Raw genomic sequence first — 19,752 nt, 5'->3', positions numbered from 1 at the left:
TGCCATCACAGAAATAATTGGCCTTTTAAAAAATATAACATTGAAATAATTTATTTTAAATTGTAATAATATTTCAGAATTATATTGTTTTATTGTACTTTGATGAAATAAATCCAGCCTTTTTGTGCATATGAGAAAAAAATTAAAAACTTGCCTTTTTATTTTTTAACTTACCTTTAACTTTTAATATTACCGTATGCTACAACTCATATTAAAATTCAAATTGTTTTATAAACAGATACAAAATTTAATTTAGACATCACAACATTTATAATGTACATTATGAAAAAAATTATATTTATTTTGAGATTTTCTAAAGATTACATCTTATATTGTTAATAAATTAGTGTTTTTAAAGATTGACTAAGTGAGTGTTAGATGATGGCGAAATACTTTACTGCTAAAGTAACACTATACTGCTATACACACTGCTATAACAAAAAATATCGCCCTACCACATAGACGTTCTTTGGAAGTGCATTACAATATTTTATATATTTCGTCATTATTCTGTCTGATCTGTCTGGTTCTCTAAAAACAGATTCATACATATTGAGATTTGAGGACACCAAAAATGCCTGCTCACCTCAACTCCTCAGGCAGAATAAAATCAGGTCACAATGTGACAATGACCTTTAAATACTAGAGAGAGAGACAATGAAAGAGTGTGGCTATGAGAGAGACGGCGCTGTAGTGTCTCAGACTTGCACAAGGTAACAATTACTGTCTTTGTGTGGTGTTTCCTCAGGAGTGATGGCTGATTATCCTCGACCTTCAGCGCTGACACATGCATACTCCAGAATGAGTCGGCAGGACTGTCCCACATTTATTCACACTTTCTCTTTCACTTTGCTATGACGTGACTTTCAAAGTCACAACATAAATCTCCCTCTGGATAGACAGGCTTGTTTTGGGCACTTTCTCTTTGCCTGACTGATCTAAATGTGTTTTGGATAGCTGTTCACATTCTCATGAGACTCCCTTAGAAAACGTACACACTCATACACACACAATGACATGTCTATATCTTTTCAAAGGACTCAACCATTAATGCACACCCTTAAAGGGTTAGTTCATCCAAAAAGGAAATTTATGTCATTAATGACATTAGTGAATGTCGTTCCACACCCATAAGACCTCCGTTCATCTTCGGAACACAGTTTAAGATATTTTATGTTTAGTCCGAGAGCTTTTCTGTTCCTTCAATGAAAGTGAATGCGCACTATACTGTCCATGCCCAGAAAGGTAATAAAAACATCATCAAAGTAGTCCATATGTGACATCAGTTGGTTAATTAGAATCTCTTGAAGCATCGAAAATACATTTATGTTTTTTCATCATTCTCTTCTCTTCCGGGTTTGTTTTAAATCCTCAAACAAAGATTTGAACGGTTATGAATCAGCTTATTGATTCATGATTCTGATTTTTAAATCACACATTGGATCTTGATGAATTAAATATAAAATATACATTCAAAATGATGTGAAACCGGTCAATGGAAACCAAAATCATCAACACACTAATGACTGTATTCCAAATCGTTCCATCATACCAAAAAAAAAACTGAAGTTGAGCTGAGTACAAGCTGATCCAACATGCATGAAGTTCATCACAGCAACTCAAAATGTAAGTCAATATTGTGTAGGGCCCCCACGTCTTAGTATGCACTCACGATAATGTCTGGACATGAACCTGACGAGATGGTGGATGGTATCCTGGTGGATCTCTTCCCAGACCTGGATCAGGGCATCAGTGAAGTAGTATATTCCTCCCTAGACCATTACTGACCCACCGCCAAACCGGTCATGCTGGATGATGTTGCAGTCCGCATAACATTCCCAATGACATCTCCAGACTCTTTCACGTGTCATGTGGTTAATGGGAACATACTCTCGTCTGTGAAGAAAAGGGGACGCCAATAGCGGACTTGCCAATACTGGTGTTCTCTGGCAAATGCCAATCAAGCTGCACAGTGCTGAGAGGACGTTGGGCCCTCATGCTACCCTCATGAAATCTGTCGCAAAGGAGCAAACACCGGTCCTGGTTCTGGGTTGTTGCCCTTCTGTGTCCCTGTCCAGCTCTCCTCATGTGGCGGCCTGTCTCCCGATATCTCCTCCATGCTCTTGAAACTGCTGGGAGACACATCAAACCTCTTTGTGACTGCACGTAAAGCTGTACCATCCTGGAGGTGGCATGTGCCACCTGATTGGTTTGAAATTACTGCCTCATGCTACAGACAGTGACAAGGACAAAACGCACAACTAAAGACAAGAACAATTGTCTACGGCCACCACCTGCAAAATCATTACCTTTTTGGAGGTTGTCTTGCTGATGCCTCTCCAGTGCTCTTGTTGTCACTTTTATTTGCACCAAAGCGAGTGAAACTGATTTACACTTATGCTTCCTAATTAGACATACTGATATCCTGAAGTTTAAATGACTTGGTGTTACGCTGTGATTTTAAATGTTCCCTTAATTTGTTTGAGCTGAACATTTCGATGTTGTTCACACTTTACAGATAAAAAAAAAAAAAAAAACTTCACTCTAAGCGACACTGATTTTTTTTTTACATTGATTAATTTTTTTTTAATATTTTGCAGCTGTATCCTAAAATCTTTGTTTTCTCAGCCTGCATTCGTGAAAATGTGCATTGTGGTTTTGCACCCAATTTCCCTGTGTTTTTCTTCTGTTTTTTTCCATCTGATATGTCTGTAAGACAGAATGTGCATTACTGGTGGATCTTGGGGGATACCCGAAGGACATTAAAAGAAAAGGTTGAAAGGGTCTTGTACATCAAATGTTTCGGTAACACAGAAGTTAGATAAATTAGTCAGAGCACATAGTTTCACCTAGTCACAAATAGATGCTCACAAGCAGAAGCCACATTCGCTTAAGGAAGTACCCATAACAACAGTGTGTCACTGTGTAAGGCTCTCTTTACCCTATATGGAAATTGATGATATTTGAGTTTTGTGGTTGCTTCATATGAAACATCAGAAGGAGTCAATGAGTATGTATAGAAAGTTAAAGTTCATAGACTTTTCGGCAGAAATACGGACAATGGTTTGGCTAACATAATATCCGAAAGAGTCAATGAGTTTATATAGAAAGTTGAAGTTTGAAGACTCTTTAGCCAAAAATATGCTATATAGGTCAAATATGGACTACTGTATGATGTTACTGTATGTTGTTACTGTATGTAACATCAAAAGTATATATGAGAACGCATAGTAAGTTACCATTTGATTACTCTTTGTCCTGATCAGTATAGAAAGTTTAAGTTTATAGTCTCTTCAGACAGAAAAAAATGTTCAGTAGTCAAATATGGACAATTTGTCTGGATAATGTAATATCTGAATATCAAAAGATCATATCAAATAATTTATTATTTTAATAATATTTGTTATTTGTTTTTCTCTGATTTCAGATGTACATAACATTTACAGTGAAAGCCAAAGGAACTCGTCTGGCTAAACCAGTCATGTCTTTAAGCCTGATGTGCCTGGCCTTTCTAACGGGTATTAACAGGGTGGCGGAGTATCGAAACCACTGGTCTGACGTCATCGCCGGGTTTATCATCGGCGTGGCCATCGCCACTTTTCTAGTAAGTTTTTCATCAGTTTCCTGTTGTGTATTTCTGTTAGGCTCTTTGCAAACATATTATGTAACACCTTCATGTCATTCCAGACCCTTTACGATTTTCTTTCTTCTATGGAACATAAACATTTATTTATAATAAAGATATTTTGCAGAATGTCTCGAGTTATGGAGACTGAAAAGTATGTAGTCCATTTTATGTAGTACACTATATTTAGGTTACCAACCTGGAAAACCTGAGAAATATCCAATTATTTGAATGTCATTTTCAGGCCTGGAAAAGTCAAGGTTTTTTTTGTGCACATTTCGTTCTTTCTTTTTTTTTTTTTTTTTTTTTGAAATCTCTAGTACATATGGAAAATAGTTCAAATATACATTTCAACATTCATTTAAAATTATCTTGTTTGCATGACTATATGGATCTTCTGCAGACTTTACTCTGGACAACGATTTTGAATAGTCATGATCAGACCTATATATTATTATTTATGTAGTATTTATTCAAAATTTGAATTAGCTTTCATGTTTATGTCAGCTTTTTAAAATGGTATTAATTTATGTGCTTTTGTCCTTTTTAAATATTTCTATTTCGTTTTTTTAGTTTTAGTAATTTTAGTACTTCAGCCTATACTTATTTTAGTTTTTAAATATTTAAATAGTAGTCTTAATATTTATAATTTACTTTATTTCAGCTTTATTTCAATTAACAATTATATAGTTTAATATTTAATATATTTAATTTATTTTTAATTTTATTTTTAGTCAACTAGTAACACTTATGTTGAATTTTTCTTTTATTTTATTAAGCCATAGAAACTCAGTGAAATCCTTCATAGTAGTTTTGTAACAATCCATGAGGGTGAGTAAATGATGACTGAATTCTTTTTTTGGGGGGGGGGGAATCCAACAATGGCAAACATGGAGTTGAGTGGCAGAAGTCCAGAGCAAATTACATATAGCTCATTTAGCGAGAATAACAGGATAGAAAAGGGATAATGTTGGCTGGTGGGGAGCTAAGTAGAAGAACCGCTCACATACTGATATTCTAGAGGGCCTAAGCTCATGCCAACATGCAGACCCTCTGCTCTAGGCCTCATTGCTTTAAAGCCAACTGTGTTGTGTAGAGTTGCCAAATGCAGGAAGATGGATTTCACCCTTGTTCCACCACCCACATCTGGGCACATCATCATGATACAGGTTTCCTCTCAGGGCACAGGAGCTTAGAGCAGATGCTAATGCGTTTGTGTCTTCTTGAGTACAACCCCTTAAACATACCATGGGTTTTAGAGCACCACAGTCAAGCACAATGACTCTTGTTTTGCTGAACTTTAGGTGCAAATTTTGTTTCTCTAAGGACTGGCATCAAGTTAGTTGGTCTTGATTTTATATTGCCATATTTTGCGATTTAAAAAAAGTAAGCCTGAAAAGAAATCCATGAAATTGCACTTCACTTGTGGTTGATTCAGCATTTATTGTACCAAATCTCAAGCTCTCTCCACCATCCTGAGCATGCGGAAATGCCTGGAAGGACCGATTCTTGGCACAAGTATGGGATTTTTTTTAATCCGAGCTGCTGATTAGGTTGGCTTGCCGCAATGAATTGCCTGAAGTTCCAGACAAGTAAGAAAAAACTGATGTCTCGATACACCAAAGGCTTTATCATACACCCGACGCTATGCAGCACCAGGCACGACGCAAGTTTTTATTTCGTTTCAGCCCGACAGTTATAATTTTCACATTCTCCTCTATGTTGTTCAAATAGCAAATGCATTTTTGGGCCCATCTGTTCGCCCATGGTTGGTCTGAAAACGTGGTGTGTTCAGGTGCATTGTTGGCACGTTGCTAGTTTGTGGCAACCGAAAGCCACTGCTCCATTGACCAACAAAAATCTGGTCAAAAAAATTCAATAGCGCAGTATTTTTGTGTTATTTAAACAGCGCGTTAGTAATATGCGCATATAGCCGGGTGCACAACGCGCATACACTCTGCTTATTACACACACAGGGATGTGTAGCAGCGCACAAACATTTTTAAATTATTAAATAGCAAATCCTCCATGGTGTGAGCACAACTGACTTTTAAAGGGAATGGGTGATTTGACCCTGATTGGTTTATTGCATGTTACGGCCAAAACACACCCATGACTCATTAAGAGAATCACACAATGTGCTTAGATTGTTAAAATAGGGCCTTAAATGTGTATGCACTGCTGTTGATAAGTTTGCGGCTAGTAATTTTAATACTTTTATTCAGCAAGGATTCATAACATTGATCAAAAGTGACAGTAAAGGCATTTATAATGTAACAATATCATTCTATTTTATAAATAAATATAAACATTACCACAGTTTTCACAAAAATATTAAGCAGCACAAAAATTGTTAACATTGATGATGATAAGACATGTTTCTGGAGCACCAAATCAGCATATTAGAATGATTTCTGAAGGATCATGTGACTGAAGACTGGAGTAATAGAATTAATTTGTAAAATATTTCACAATATTGCTGTTTATATGGTATTTTTAATTTCTTGGTAAGCATACGAGTCTCAAAAACATTTAAAAACTCTTAGAGATCCCAAACTTTTGAATGGTAGTGCTCACAGATGCTCAGAACAGGTTGCTTTTCAGATGATGCAAGATGTTTACTAATCTTGTAATACGCAGATCTAGAGATTTAAATAAAGTCATAATAACCTTGATTATGAGCAACAGTGGTAGTAATGTTTGTCTTAGCAAGCACTGCGAATGAGAACGTCCACTGCGTGTTATTAATGTTTAAGCATTCAGATGTGTTCTCTTTGACAGCCTCCAGCCCATTGTTCTGATAACGCCTGATTTAAGATAATGTCCAGGAAGAATAGATGAAAGCACATCTCTGATGTAGGTCTCACACCCTGAGCCACAAAGACTGTTTAGTGTCCCGCACAGCCACAATGGTGCTTTTTAGAGTGCCACGGCATACCATTAGCAAAATGTCATTTCAGGTTAAGATTTTGTCACAAAAACTCCTCAAAGATTTCCCTCTTCTGACTTTATTAATGATCAGAGAAACATTACATAACTCATATCTAACTTCATTTCAGTCTCTGTCAAGAAACAAGATAAAGAAAATAATTCCTGAGTGGTCTCAGAGATGTCTCTTGTAATTAACTGTCAAACTAAGCTCTTTAATGATTATGTGATTGCTATAAAAAAAAATTAATTTGACTGAATAATTAAATGTATCATATTAGTGGTGCTTGTTTTGGCAACTATGGATGCTCTGTGAATAAAAAAACTAAAGAAGATATTCTGAAGCACAACTCTTTTATTTAGCAAATGTAAAATCTTGCTGGCATATCAGCCTCTGGTCTTGAGGGTCAAACAGAAGTGTTTAGCCTTGCTGCGAGCCCATTGTGGAACAGGCGAATGAGATCGCGATTTATGAATACAGTTAGCTGCTGCTTTGTTGGAAGAAATGCACAAAGAATCATGTGATTAGCTGACACGCTCCAATTATTGAAATTGCATGTGCTAAGCTTTCTCATCGCGTAAGGAGCCCACTCTATAAGATATCGACCTCATTTATACCACGATGGGTTCGTGATTCAAACATGCTCTGTTTAGCTGGAGACCCAGAAGCTGCATATATGACAGCAGAATATAAACTACCAACAGAATATGTGACCTACTTTGGCCCTTGGCTGCTGTGTTGGAGATTTTTATTAATATCATCAACAGCTTTTGCACAGAAGTCAGAAAACGCAGATGCTCAGCAACATACAAATACACATTTGGATTTGAAATTATATCTAGAAAGCTGTGCAAGCAAAACACTGCAATGAGGGTTTCTGTAAAGATTTATTATAAAGCTCTCCTGTGTTTCTGTGTCTGTATGTATCGTTCTTTCGTTCTATCGTTCTTTCTGTTTGTCTGTCTATCACTCTATCCATCCATCCATCCATCTATCCATCCTACCTACCCTACCTACCTACAGTGCCTTGCGAAAGTATTCAGCCCCCTTGAACTTTGCGACCTTTTGCCACATTTCAGGCTTCAAACAAAGATATAAAATTGTATATTTTTGTGAAGAATCAACAAGTGGGACACAATCATGAAGTGGAATGAAATTTATTGGATATTTCAAACTTTTTTAACAAATCAAAAACTGAAAAATTGGGCGTGCAAAATTATTCGGCCCTTTTACTTTCAGTGCAGCAAACTCTCTCCAGAAGTTCAGTGATAGTCTCAGAGGTCCGTTTAAAGCGCAGAGAGCATCATGAAGTACAAGGAACACACCAGGCAGGTCTGAGATACTGTTGTGGAGAAGTTTAAAGCCAGATTGGATACAAAAAGATTTCCCAAGCTTTAAACATCCCAAGGAGCACTGTGCAAGTGATAATATTGAAATGGAAGGAGTATCAGACCACAGCAAATCTACCAAGACCTGGCCGTCCCTCTAAACTTTCAGCTCACACAAGGAGAAGACTGATCAGATATGCAGCCAAGAGGCCCATGATCACTCTGGATGAACTGCAGAGATCTACAGCTGGGATGACTCTGTCCATAGGACAACAATCAGTCGTATACTGCACAAATCTGGCCTTTATGGAAGAGTGGCAAGAAGAAAGCCATTTCTTAAAGATATCCATAAAAAGTGTTGTTTAAAGTTTGCCACAAGCAAACTGGGAGACACACCAAACATGTGGAAGAAGGTGCTCTGGTCAGATGAAACCAAAATTTAACTTTTTGGCAACATTGCAAAACGTTATGTTTGGCGTAAAAGCCACACAGCTCATCACCCTGAACACACCATCCCCACTGTCACACATGGTGGTGGCAGCATCATGGTTTGGGCCTGCTTTTCTTCAGGAGGGACAGGGAAGATGGTTAACATTGATGGGAAGATAGAAGGAGCCAAATACAGGACCATTCTGGAAGAAAACCTGATGGAGTCTGCAAAAGACCTGAGACTGGGACGGAGATTTGTCTTCCAACAAGACAATGATGCAAAACATAAAGCAAAATCTACAATGGAATGGTTCAAAAATAAACATATCCAGGTGTTAGAATGGCCAAGTCAAAGTCCAGACCTGAATCCAATCGAGAATCTGAGGAAAGACCTGAAAACTGCTGTTCACAAACGCTCTCCATCTAACCTCACTGAGCTCGAGCTGTTCTGCAAGGAGTAATGGGCAAAAAATTCAGTCTCTCGATGTACAAAACTGATTGAGACATACCCCAAGCGCCTTACAGCTGTAATCGCAGCAAAAGGTGGCGCAACAAAGTATTAACTTATGGGGGCCGAATAATTTTGCACGCCCAATTTTTCATTTTTTATTTGTTAAAAAAGTTTGAAATATCTAAGAAATTTCGTTCCACTTCATGACTGTGTCCCACTTGTTGTTAATTCTTCACAAAAAATTACAGTTTCATATCACTATGTTTGAAGCCTGAAATGTGGCAAAAGGTTGCAATGTTCAAGGGGTCTTACTTTTGCAAGGCACTGCATCTTCTAAAAAAAAATGTTGGGTTAAAAACAACAACCCAGTTAGGTTGAAAATGGACTAACCCAGCAACTTGGTTGTTTTAACCCCGCAATTGGGTTGTTTTAACCCAGCAGTTAGGTTAAATGTTTGCCTAAGACAACCCAATCGCCAGTCTTTCATCATTGTCAAGTCTTTCATCATTGTGATGTTCTATCGTTGTGTCTCATTTTGGCGTTTTATCTATTGTTCTGTCTGTCATTGTAACGTTCTATCTATCGTTCTCTTTATATGAGTGGGAAGAGAAGTTGCCATGTTCTCTTTATGGGTCGAGGACTCTCACATGGCTGCTAACAAAATTACTGTTATTTCACTGTTCTCTCTTCCCACTGTGACACAAGATTGTCCCTGACTGTGCGCTACACAGTGGCTTTGTATTAAGTTTATGTGCTTTATGCTGTTTACTCCATTGACAGTGCAGCTGTATTGTGTTGATGCTGTATTCCAGAGCTTCATAGCAATCAACAACTGCACTAATCTTTACATTCAGCCGTACTTTCACTTAGCTGTCACAGTCAAATGTTTTATTTAATTCTAAAAATCTTTTTTTATTCTACAATTGCACTAATTCAGCTTCTCTCGCACTAATGCGGCTTCTCTGTCCTCTACGGTTATTTTACATTACTTCCTGCCAGAGGGGTTCCTTTCAAAAATACATATTTCATGCTTTCATTTTGTGTGTGTATGTGTGTGCGCCTGTTTATGTGGTTTATGAGGACACACATTTGTATAACTACATGGGTATTACACTGGTATTACACTATAAATGTGGTTTATGAGGACATATCAAATGTCCTCATAATTCAAATGGCCTTAAAAACATACTAAATGATGTTTTTTTGAGAAAGTAAAAATGCAGAATGTTTCCTGTGATGGGTAGGTTTAGGGGCAGGGGCAGTGTAAGGGGATAGAAAATACGGTTTGTACAGTATAAAAACCATTACGCCTATGGAGAGTCCCTGTAAACATAGACCAACGTGTGTTTGTGTTTGTGTGTGTGTGTGTGTATGTGTGTGTAAAATCTGTTTAATTTAGTTACCCTCCCATTTTTTTCACATTTAGGTAATCAGGCAGATTTTTCTTACATTAGCACATGTAAATAGGAGCTTTCGCACTGGGCAGTTTTAGGAACTTATTTAAAGGATCTAGCCACCATGGTGGTTCTCCAAGAACTTAATGTACCCCTAGGGCCGTTTTCCTGGTTGCATTTGCCCCACCAGTAGGAACTCTGAAGTGACATAAGCCGCGCTTGTTGTTGTGACTTATTTTGACGGCGCGGTGGACATTTATTTTGTGTTCTCCGTGTTCATTAGTTTACAATTTGTTCAACAGTCCTGTCTAATACGTTATTAGATAGAACTGTTATACAAAGAAAGTAGACAATATATGAAAAGTATTAGCATTTGCTATGTCGTTGATGTCCAATGTCACTTGCTAAGCAGAAGTACGTACATTACTTAGGGTAAAGGTTGAAAGGTCCATCTGCAATTCCACTATTTGTGGAGTAAATATTTAGGCTATAATCTATATGTGTACACTGCTTTTTTTTAAATGATGGATGTTGGTGTTTAGCATGCGTTCGACCAATCAGCATAGTGCCAGAGTGCCAGAAGAGCTGCATTTTAGATGATCAAGAAAATCATTTTTTCCCCTTAAATAATAAATAATTTTTTTTTTTATGTTTTCAGGTGGTTTGTGTGGTCCATAACTTCAAAGGCAAACAACTGCTGAATGATGATCCCCCACAAGACAACATAAGTGACAATCCAATGGTCAGCTCGCCCAGGATTGAGAGTCCGTTGGAGAAGTACATCGCTTCACAGGTATTGAGCACATAGACAAAGCACACGATATCTGTAGAAGAATGCTGTCAAATGAACTGACACATGGTGCATGCCCTGTGTGTAGAGTGTTGAAACAGTTCTCAAGGGTCCCAATTGTGTCAGTTTGAGCACTCGTATCAACAAGATGTGTATCCATGCGCTCCTGTCCCTCAGGTGACAGAACTGAGAATGGATGATGAGGAGTCCCACACTCTGAAAGACCGTCTCCTGAGTTTCTTTAGCTGGATCACAGGCAAAAGCAGCCGCTTCAGACACCTGCAGAACACAAGGCAATAAACGTATGCGCACCTGTGTGAGGAGCTCAGGCTGCCAAACCTCTGGAGTACAACGACACATCATTAAATCCCAGTTAAAACCCTATCATGTTCATTTCAAGTGAACAAACCAATTACCAGTGCCTAATTACAGTGTACCCAGAGCGTTGGCATCTCCGGCTGCATGTTTTCAAGTCCTTTGTAGTTCAGTCTTCGTGGTTGCATCTGATCTTGTTCTGAACTTAAAGCTAATATGCAGATTTGTTTTCCATTGAACCGCATTTTTAAAGAACCTTTCAGTAATTTTCAGAGTGAAATAGGTTGTTGTTTGTCTTGGTAAAGTAAAAAAATATTATATTAATTATAATTGTTTAATATTTTGTATACTTAAGTATTAAAGTGCCCCTATTATGCTTCCGTATTCAAACATAATAGACTCAGTTCCCCAGACTGCCTTCCATATTCAATTGATGGAAAAAGCGTAACTGGCGCGACATATGACCAGTACATGGTGTAAGCATTTAGAACTGAGAGAAGCGTTAGTTACACTTTCAGCATGAGTTGAATACAGAAGGTGGTCTTCAGAAATAACTAGTTTTTTATATTTATATTTTATAATTTAAATAATATAAATATATATATATATTTTTTTAAATCGACACCATCAGTACTGTCTTTACAGTGTTTACAATCACTGAGGGTTTAGGAAGCCTCCGGAGCTGAAGTTCAGTTAATGGGCGTTTAGTTTCTGACATGGGCTGTGAGCCCATCTGGCCAATCAGAGCAGAGTAGGTTCTGAGATAGGAGGGGATTTTAGATAGGAGGGGATAGGAGATAGGAGGGGATTTATACAACATCTTGTTTTTATTTTATTTTCTCATAATGTCCTTTTTCTGTTGAATTCCAGATGTATAGTTTGTCAAGGTAATTACTTACATTGGACAGTAATTTTGAGCTAATTTATGCAAAGAGAGCTTCAGTGCGTCCACGTCCTCACGTAGGTTATCAGGTTAAATTATGCACTTGTTTTTACAGCTTTTTGGATAAACACTCAGAAACCGAATGTGTTGGATTCATCATTTTTTATAGACAATTGACTTAGCTGCAGGATAAGGGTCTTTATTATGTTTTTTTATAGTTTTTTTTTTTTAAGTTTGGTTCACCAACAAATATTTCAGTTGGTACTTACCGTGATTTTTTGCAATATACGAGTCATATCATTTGAAGCTTTTTTGTGATCTAATAAGGATTCCTTGCACGCACAGGTGCTTCAAGTTCGTTTTCTTTCATAGCCGCTGCTCCAGAATCCATTTAAAAACCTGATCTGAAACCTGGTGTTGGTGTTTGAGTTGAGTGACCTAAAAACTCAATAGAAGTCAAAACGCACCACTAAGCCCTCAGAGACTTGAAACACGTTTGTAAAACCTCCATTTCTAAGGTGCTACCGTCTGCATTTAGCACCATAGCAGCCGTTATCCTCCATGGCAGAGAGTCAGACTTCGTGTTCGGCTTTTAATTAAGCCACAGGCTACCGCTGAGCCCCGTCAGACTGTAATTAAACTGCAAGTATGGCCCTTTAAACATTTATGCATGCATTTGTTTCATGATCTTGCACGTAAGCAAACAAGATAATTTAATCCCAGATTGCTGTTTTGATTCCTCTCTGCAGAATATGAGGGATTAAATGTTGTTCTTGTTTGCTTATTCAGCTGCAACAAACCATTCGTGTTCACATGTCGGTTCACAGATGGTTTATTAAAATGCAGCAAATGAATGTGTAGGATATTGAGGGCTCTTTCCGCCAATAAAAATGCTAATCTCCAGTTTCTTCTTTAGTCAAGGGTGCCGATTCAAAATAATTATTTGTGATATCAGTCCATCCATGTAGATGAAGTTTGGATGCAATAATGCCCCGTGGGGTTTCTGGGATGGAAAGCGGATGATTCCACTTTGCTTTCTGTTGAAATATCCCCCAGACAGATTGCTGTCAGAAACCATAATGCTGTTGAAAGTGGGAGGACAAGGCGAGGAAAATCCACATCTCTGTTTTGTCTCTTCAAATCACAGAGACTGCGGGATCACTGCAAATATGACTGGAAGCAAGAAATAATTTGCTTGGGAAAATCCGCCCGCGTTCTCTGCCGAGGTCACAGTGTATATATCAGCGATATGACCTGCAGATCGCTTTTTCTGTGATCATTCTTCATGTTTGCTGAATCTCTGATGAACTCACTCTATTTCCAGCTGTATTATTTATGAATTTTCTGGCTCAATGTGTACTCTTAACCATCACTCTAAATTCAGCTCCAGCAGAATCCCTTTCAACACCCATTTATATGTATATCTGCGTGATGCGTGTAAGAAACAAAACATTGCGTTTCAGAATAGTTTTAACTGGAGTGATACGCCCCGATGATCTGTCTTCTGGTTCTCGGGGCTCATTTTCTTTCAGATTGGGCCCACAAACTGGGAGCATAAGGTTAAACAGAACCATTAGTGTTTGTTGTTACCTGGTCCCTGTGGTCAGCTTCATGCAGGAGCTTCAGCTGCTTGTAAAATGAATGAAAGTATGCAGAGCCAGGCTAGAAATAGTGAGCATTTTGGTTGCAAATGCTCCCAAATTTGTATCTGTGCAACCTCAACATATATTTGTGTGAGTGCAAGTAATTGTTTTGGTGCGACCTGTTCACCAATTACTGCACACTGTGCCTGTGAGTTAATCCACCATTCTATCATAACCAATATAAACTGCATCTTTATGCTTTAACTTTAAAGCAGGCTTTAGGTTGGTTAATATTAGCAGCAGTCAATCACTCGTCATGTGACAGGAAGCTAACTAGCATGCAAAAAGAGCCAAAGAGAGAAGGATAATAAAGTCCTTCTGAAGCGAATCGATACGTTTGTGTAAGAAAAATGTCTATATTTCACACATTATACAGAAAAATATCTAGTTCCCGCCAGACCACCTTACGTATTCAACTTATGAAAAAAGCGGGACCCACTTTATATTAGGTGGCCTTAACTACTATGTACTAACATATTAATTATTCATTTGATACAATGCACTTATTGTGTACATACATGTTGTTACATTGTACTTACATTTTTAAAATAACTGCATGTAATTACGTCTGTAATTATTTTCTGTAATTGCATTTGTAATTACACAGTTGGCACTTCCCTTACACCTAACCTTACCCTTAAACTGATCCACACCACCACACCTGTACCTAACTCAACCCGTATCCCACCTCAATATCAGCAAAAGTGCTTTGCAATACAATTTGAACAAAGTGAGTACATTGTACTTATTTTTTGATGTAAGTACATAGTACTTAAGGCCACATAATATAAAGTGGGGCCAAAAAGCGTAACTGAGGCATTACACTTTCTTCATCACAACCATAAATGCTGTTTTCCTCTATACCATCGCGATTGAAAATGTTGATTTTATCACTGATTTCATACAACAGTTAAACAAACAGTTATTTTTTCTTAAATCTTAAAGTCACTTACATTTAAGATGCAATATTGACTGTTTTTGTTCAGTTTCAGCAGCGGAAATAGTTCCAAAGATCACAGCAGAAACATGGCGCATCTCACAGCAACACTCAACCATGTTTTTTTTATTACTAAATGACTCAGCTTTTTGAACGAATCGGTTGAATCAAAGATTCAATGACTCATTCATAAGCAACTGCCTCATTCTTGAATGAATCAGTCGTTTGTTTGAATTGAATGACTCAATAACTCTGTCACCTGGTTTAATTTCATGTTTAAAAGTATCATTCTTTCCAACATTTCTTATTTGTATATACTAGGGGTGTCCCCGACTTAGGATTTACACATTCAAATCAGAATTGTCGAATCTTTCTATAGTCTACTGATAGTCGAATTATCTGTGTCTGTGAATGGGTTGGGAGGGGCAAGACACTAGTCAGCATTTTTATTTTCCTTTACACACTGCACACAGCAACATCTTTTAATAAAGCGACCAAAACTGTTTGCCAACTGACAGACGAACTGACAGTGGCTTTCTTATTTAGGTTTAAATAAAAGGTAATGTGGTGGATAAACATTCGTAAAACGTTTTCTCATTACATATTTTAAAGCCGAGATCGAAATACAGAACATCACACAAATATATAAAAGAACATTTTGACTTCTGACAGAAGAAGCTGCACGATGGGTGTATCTTGTAGCACAGGGTGAAATCAGTATTGACGATTTGAGGGAAATATATTATAAATGTAATATAAAACCTTGAAATGGAGCTCTGTGGTGCGGCAGGATTTTAAACAACTTCCCGAGTCGCCACAGACAGGCGCCGAATGCCACCGCCGGTGTGCATACACTCATTGAAAACAATGTGTTCGAATTTTAAAGACGTGGCCCTTAAAGGGGGTCCACATCGGACACGAAACTCAGCGCCTCGCAATGTCTTTAAAATATTGAGCACCCCCATATTGCCAAAATGGTATGATCCTCGTTTCATAACACCCGTGAAGTTTCGACTGTGAGATCGGTGGTTGATTCCTTCTCCGCATATCAATGCATCGAATCTTCGACTATTCGAGGTCACCCCTTGTATATACTAATACGCTAACAAGAGTTAGTTGACATTTAGTTGCAAAAGTTACTTATAGTTAGTAGAATATCTGTTGGGGAACCATCAACCATCTTTAAACCACCGATATTTTTATTCTTTGGAGGAAATATATATTTTTAATCTGCAAGAATGCATTAACCCTTAAATACATGACTGTTTCACCAAACATTCTTACATATTTGGGTCTTTAGCGACCCGGATCTAACGGATGGATCTCTACCTGTTGCGAAAATATATAAAACTCCTGATAAAAAAAAAAAAAAAAAAAAACATTTTACAGAAGAATAAAATAAAGCATATTTTGTTACCTTTTGTAGCTTGGAAGGGTTCAGTTTGAGCAGATGTTTTATATCATCACTGTCCTTGTCAGAGCTCATTCCCCAGTACATTCAACATCTGGGTCATATTTGGGATCTCACGCATATTCTCAAAATTCATTTTCAATGTCTTTAAAATAAATATTTCAATCCCTGACAGTTTCTTGAAGGGCTCTGTCATCAAGTGACAGTGACATTAATATTTTAATGTGTTCAGTACTTGCTCTGCTGTAAATTGCTGAGCCATTTCAAGTTTTGCAGATTGTAATTATTAGATTAGATTATAGTTTTGTTTTCCGTCTGAGGTAACTGAGTGAATCGTCACTTCATCATTGTGTATTAGACATTGCCACCTTGTGGAATAAAGGCAAATTGCACTTATCACTCTTTTAGTCATTATCGATTTATTTACTGTTGTGCTGAAAAAAAGAAGTTATAATCTCACACACCTCGGGTTGTTAGTGATCCTATACTATTTTGACAAAAAACTACTGTAAAAACATAATTTTTTTCTTTTTATAATGTATAAGGTTGATGTCTAACTTTAAAAAAACAAAAAAGAATGAGAAGGAGGAGGGTAGTGAATGATGTCACGGGTCACTAAAGCATTTAAGGGTTAAATAATCAAACGTGAGAGTAAAAACATTTGTAACGTTACAAACAATTTCTACAAAAATATTGAACTGAACTGTTTTTTAACATTGATAATAATAATAAATGATTCTTGGTAAGTAAATCAGTATATCAGAATGATTTCTGAAGGATCATGTGACACTGAATACTTGAGTAATAATGCTGAAAATTCAGCTTTTTATTAAAATGCAAATGAACGCATCCTTAGTGAGCATAACAGACTTCTTTTTCAAAACATTCAAATGTTTTATCGACCACAAACTAAAAAGAAAAATAAACGTGAACACCTTCTGTTTATCTTCTTTCAACATATTTTTCTTGTTTTCCAGTAAACAATTCGAAACGTTCTTAAGTAGTGAAATTGTTTCTAATTTTTTTTTAGAACTTAAGTTCATTTTTCTTACCCCATTGACAAATATATTTCTTTTTGTAAGCATAAATGTAACAACTCTTATTGGAAAACAAGACCAATACGTTTTTTTGCAGTGTATTTATTTAGGTACAGCGCTAAACGGCTGCTGCTAGTGGTCACGTGTGTGAACAGTGTAATGTCTTTCTCCTCAAAGCTTGTGTGGAAACGGTTGACATCTAAAAGAGTCTTTCCTCTTCCCAAGCAGATTTGATGTGTTTGATGTCCTCAGGTTTTTGCTGACGTCCTTCCTTCTGTCTAACTCTGTCAACAGAATCACATCGCCTTCGCTGAGATCACGTGACCTTGAGTCGGCGGTGTGGCAGACACACTGGACATCCACGCTGTTTACCGTCCAGTCCCGATAGTCACGGCTCAACGCTAACGCAGTGCTCATATTCTCTATGGTGTCGTTTTGGATCGCTCTGCCCTTGCTTTGTGTGTGTGGAAAACGTGGTCCTGTCTACTAATAATTGTTACCATCATGCAACTAATGACTGAAGCTTCACACTTCACATTTCTCAGACTGGCTCACATCCAGAGCTCAGAATATCTCAGTTGCTCACGTATATGGAGCGCGTGTGTCTGTGTTTAAGGGATTTATGGCCGGCTGATGAAAATACCTACCTATGGAATTAAAAGTGGACTTTACTTGTATTTGTGAATATGTGTTTTATTCGTCTGCATATATTCCAGAACGTGTTTATTCCTATATGAATTTGTTTCTTTTTAGAGCTTGCGTTGGATGAGTGCAAATATATGGAAGCATGTTTCTGCCTCAGAGTAAAAAAAGGTAATTGTGACTATTTCTTGGAATAATGACACTATTTCAACAATGTGGCTAGGAACACTATTTTGACTGTCCACTGTCGACATTTTATTGACAATAAGTAACCTTGCAACTACATGTCAACTAGCATTCATTAGAATTAAGTAGTCTGCTAACACTTTATTTTGATGGTTCCCCAACAGACATTCTACCGAGTATAAGTAAAGCCTGTTTCTTACTTGGCGTGTCCGCACAAGCGCAAAGGTACGCGATACAAAAATGAGTGGGCAGCCATGCGTGTTGAGAGCGCAAAACCGCATTTAATGTGGCGTTTGTAACTTTCCAACGACTTTGAGGCGATGTCTGTACCATCATCATATCAGCATACTTATCCAACAATCAAACTTATAAAATATTTTCTCATAATTGTGATTTTTATTTCTCTTAAAGGCACATTATGTAGTATTTTTGCAGTAAAATATCCAAAAACCACCAGGCCAGTGTTATTTTTTTTGTCCAGTTGAGTTCTTACAATATCCTAAATGTTTCCAACTATTTGTAAATTGTGAGAAAATTGCTATTTTAACCAAGGAGTCTGAGGGAGTCGCCTGTCAATTGCGTCATATCTGCATTACCCTCGGTTTCCAGTTTTATTTGGCAGAAACTATTTACTCTTAGTGAGCAGCCACTGAGCGAACACACAGAGTAACGTCATAACATCATTTTAAACACACTTAAATGTATCTAATATGATAAACAGAGCTGCGTTACCTCATACTCATGACCGGAAAAGCGTAAATGGCGCCGGTGACTGTGTCCCGTCATAATAAAAGTCCCGCTGATCACGAGGCGTGTTGTTCATCTCATAAACAATCGCTCCAGTGGCCTTGCAGAACAAGAACAGGATTTCTGCCCGAGTCCTAGTCCGATTCTTTTCCACCGGCTGTGAGGTGAAGACCACTTGTCCCAAGATTCTGAGCTCAAACTTGGCGTCATCAAACTACGCCTTTGTTTTGAATAGGCGCCCTCTAGCGGACAGAAAAGTTGCATGGTGAACCTTTAATTTAATTTTAATTTCTCTTAAGAAATAAACAATTTCCACTTTGTTCTTGATAATTACCTCTTGATTGGTTTACTCTGAGGCAGAATTTTGCTTCCATACATGCATAAATACACTGTGTCCACAAAAATAAGGCAGAAAATAAGCTAAAAATACCTTTTGAAAGCTCACATTAAAAGAATACCAAAGCTCATATGAACTCAAGTACTCACCCACTGTACTAGCAGCAAAAAAGCAGCTCCACATGCACTGGTTAGATCGTTCATAAGCCAAGACTCAACTTTACCCAGTGGCCAATGGACATTCACAGTGAAGCTGTGCAAACCCTAATCACCTAGCTGTGAAAGACAGATCATCTGCTAAGACAATCACCAGCCATCTCACTAGAATAAGGAGTCGGTCCATTTTACCAGTGCTTGACATAATGGTACTCGCATAGGCATTTGTTTCACACTGTTTCAATGGCCAGCGCATCTTTCATAATGTTAAGGAAATTAGTCAGAAAGCCACCTCTTCTCCTGTGATCTTTAAAAACGGACCATGATACCTCATGTGTAAAGTTGTGAATATTAATTAGTCAACTACGTTATTTTATTTATTAAAAAAAAAATGCAGTGCTGTGCAAATTTCTATTTCAGATCTCTGGCCCTGTGTTTCAGTCATGTCGTGGTGCCGTTTAAAGGATTATTCTGGGTTATCTTTAGCTTAATGTCTACGTCTAGCATTGGTTT

General features: G+C 37.6%; 1 protein-coding gene across 4 annotated transcripts in view; it reads left to right on the top strand.

Moving 5' to 3' along the window:
- Positions 1 to 17,849, top strand: part of plppr5b (phospholipid phosphatase related 5b) — a 70,691-nt gene extending 52,842 nt beyond the window's left edge. For 3 of the 4 annotated variants that reach the window (XM_067435233.1, XM_067435232.1, XM_067435231.1), the window contains 3 exons: positions 3,428 to 3,604; positions 10,815 to 10,949; positions 17,467 to 17,849. In XM_067435233.1, coding sequence (XP_067291334.1) covers positions 3,428 to 3,604; positions 10,815 to 10,949; positions 17,467 to 17,496 — 342 coding nt within the window. In that variant the 3' untranslated portion in view covers positions 17,497 to 17,849. Of the gene's footprint in view, positions 1 to 3,427; positions 3,605 to 10,814; positions 10,950 to 11,123; positions 11,571 to 17,466 lie in introns of those variants that run through there. The other variant, XM_067435234.1, reaches the window with a different exon arrangement.
- The last annotated feature ends 1,903 nt before the right edge of the window (positions 17,850 to 19,752 follow it).

This window comes from Pseudorasbora parva, chromosome 24, assembly GCF_024679245.1.
Source record: "Pseudorasbora parva isolate DD20220531a chromosome 24, ASM2467924v1, whole genome shotgun sequence".
Lineage (NCBI taxonomy): Eukaryota > Metazoa > Chordata > Actinopteri > Cypriniformes > Gobionidae > Pseudorasbora > Pseudorasbora parva.
Note: the sequence above shows the minus strand (reverse complement) of the source record. Positions and strands in the feature narration are given on the sequence as shown.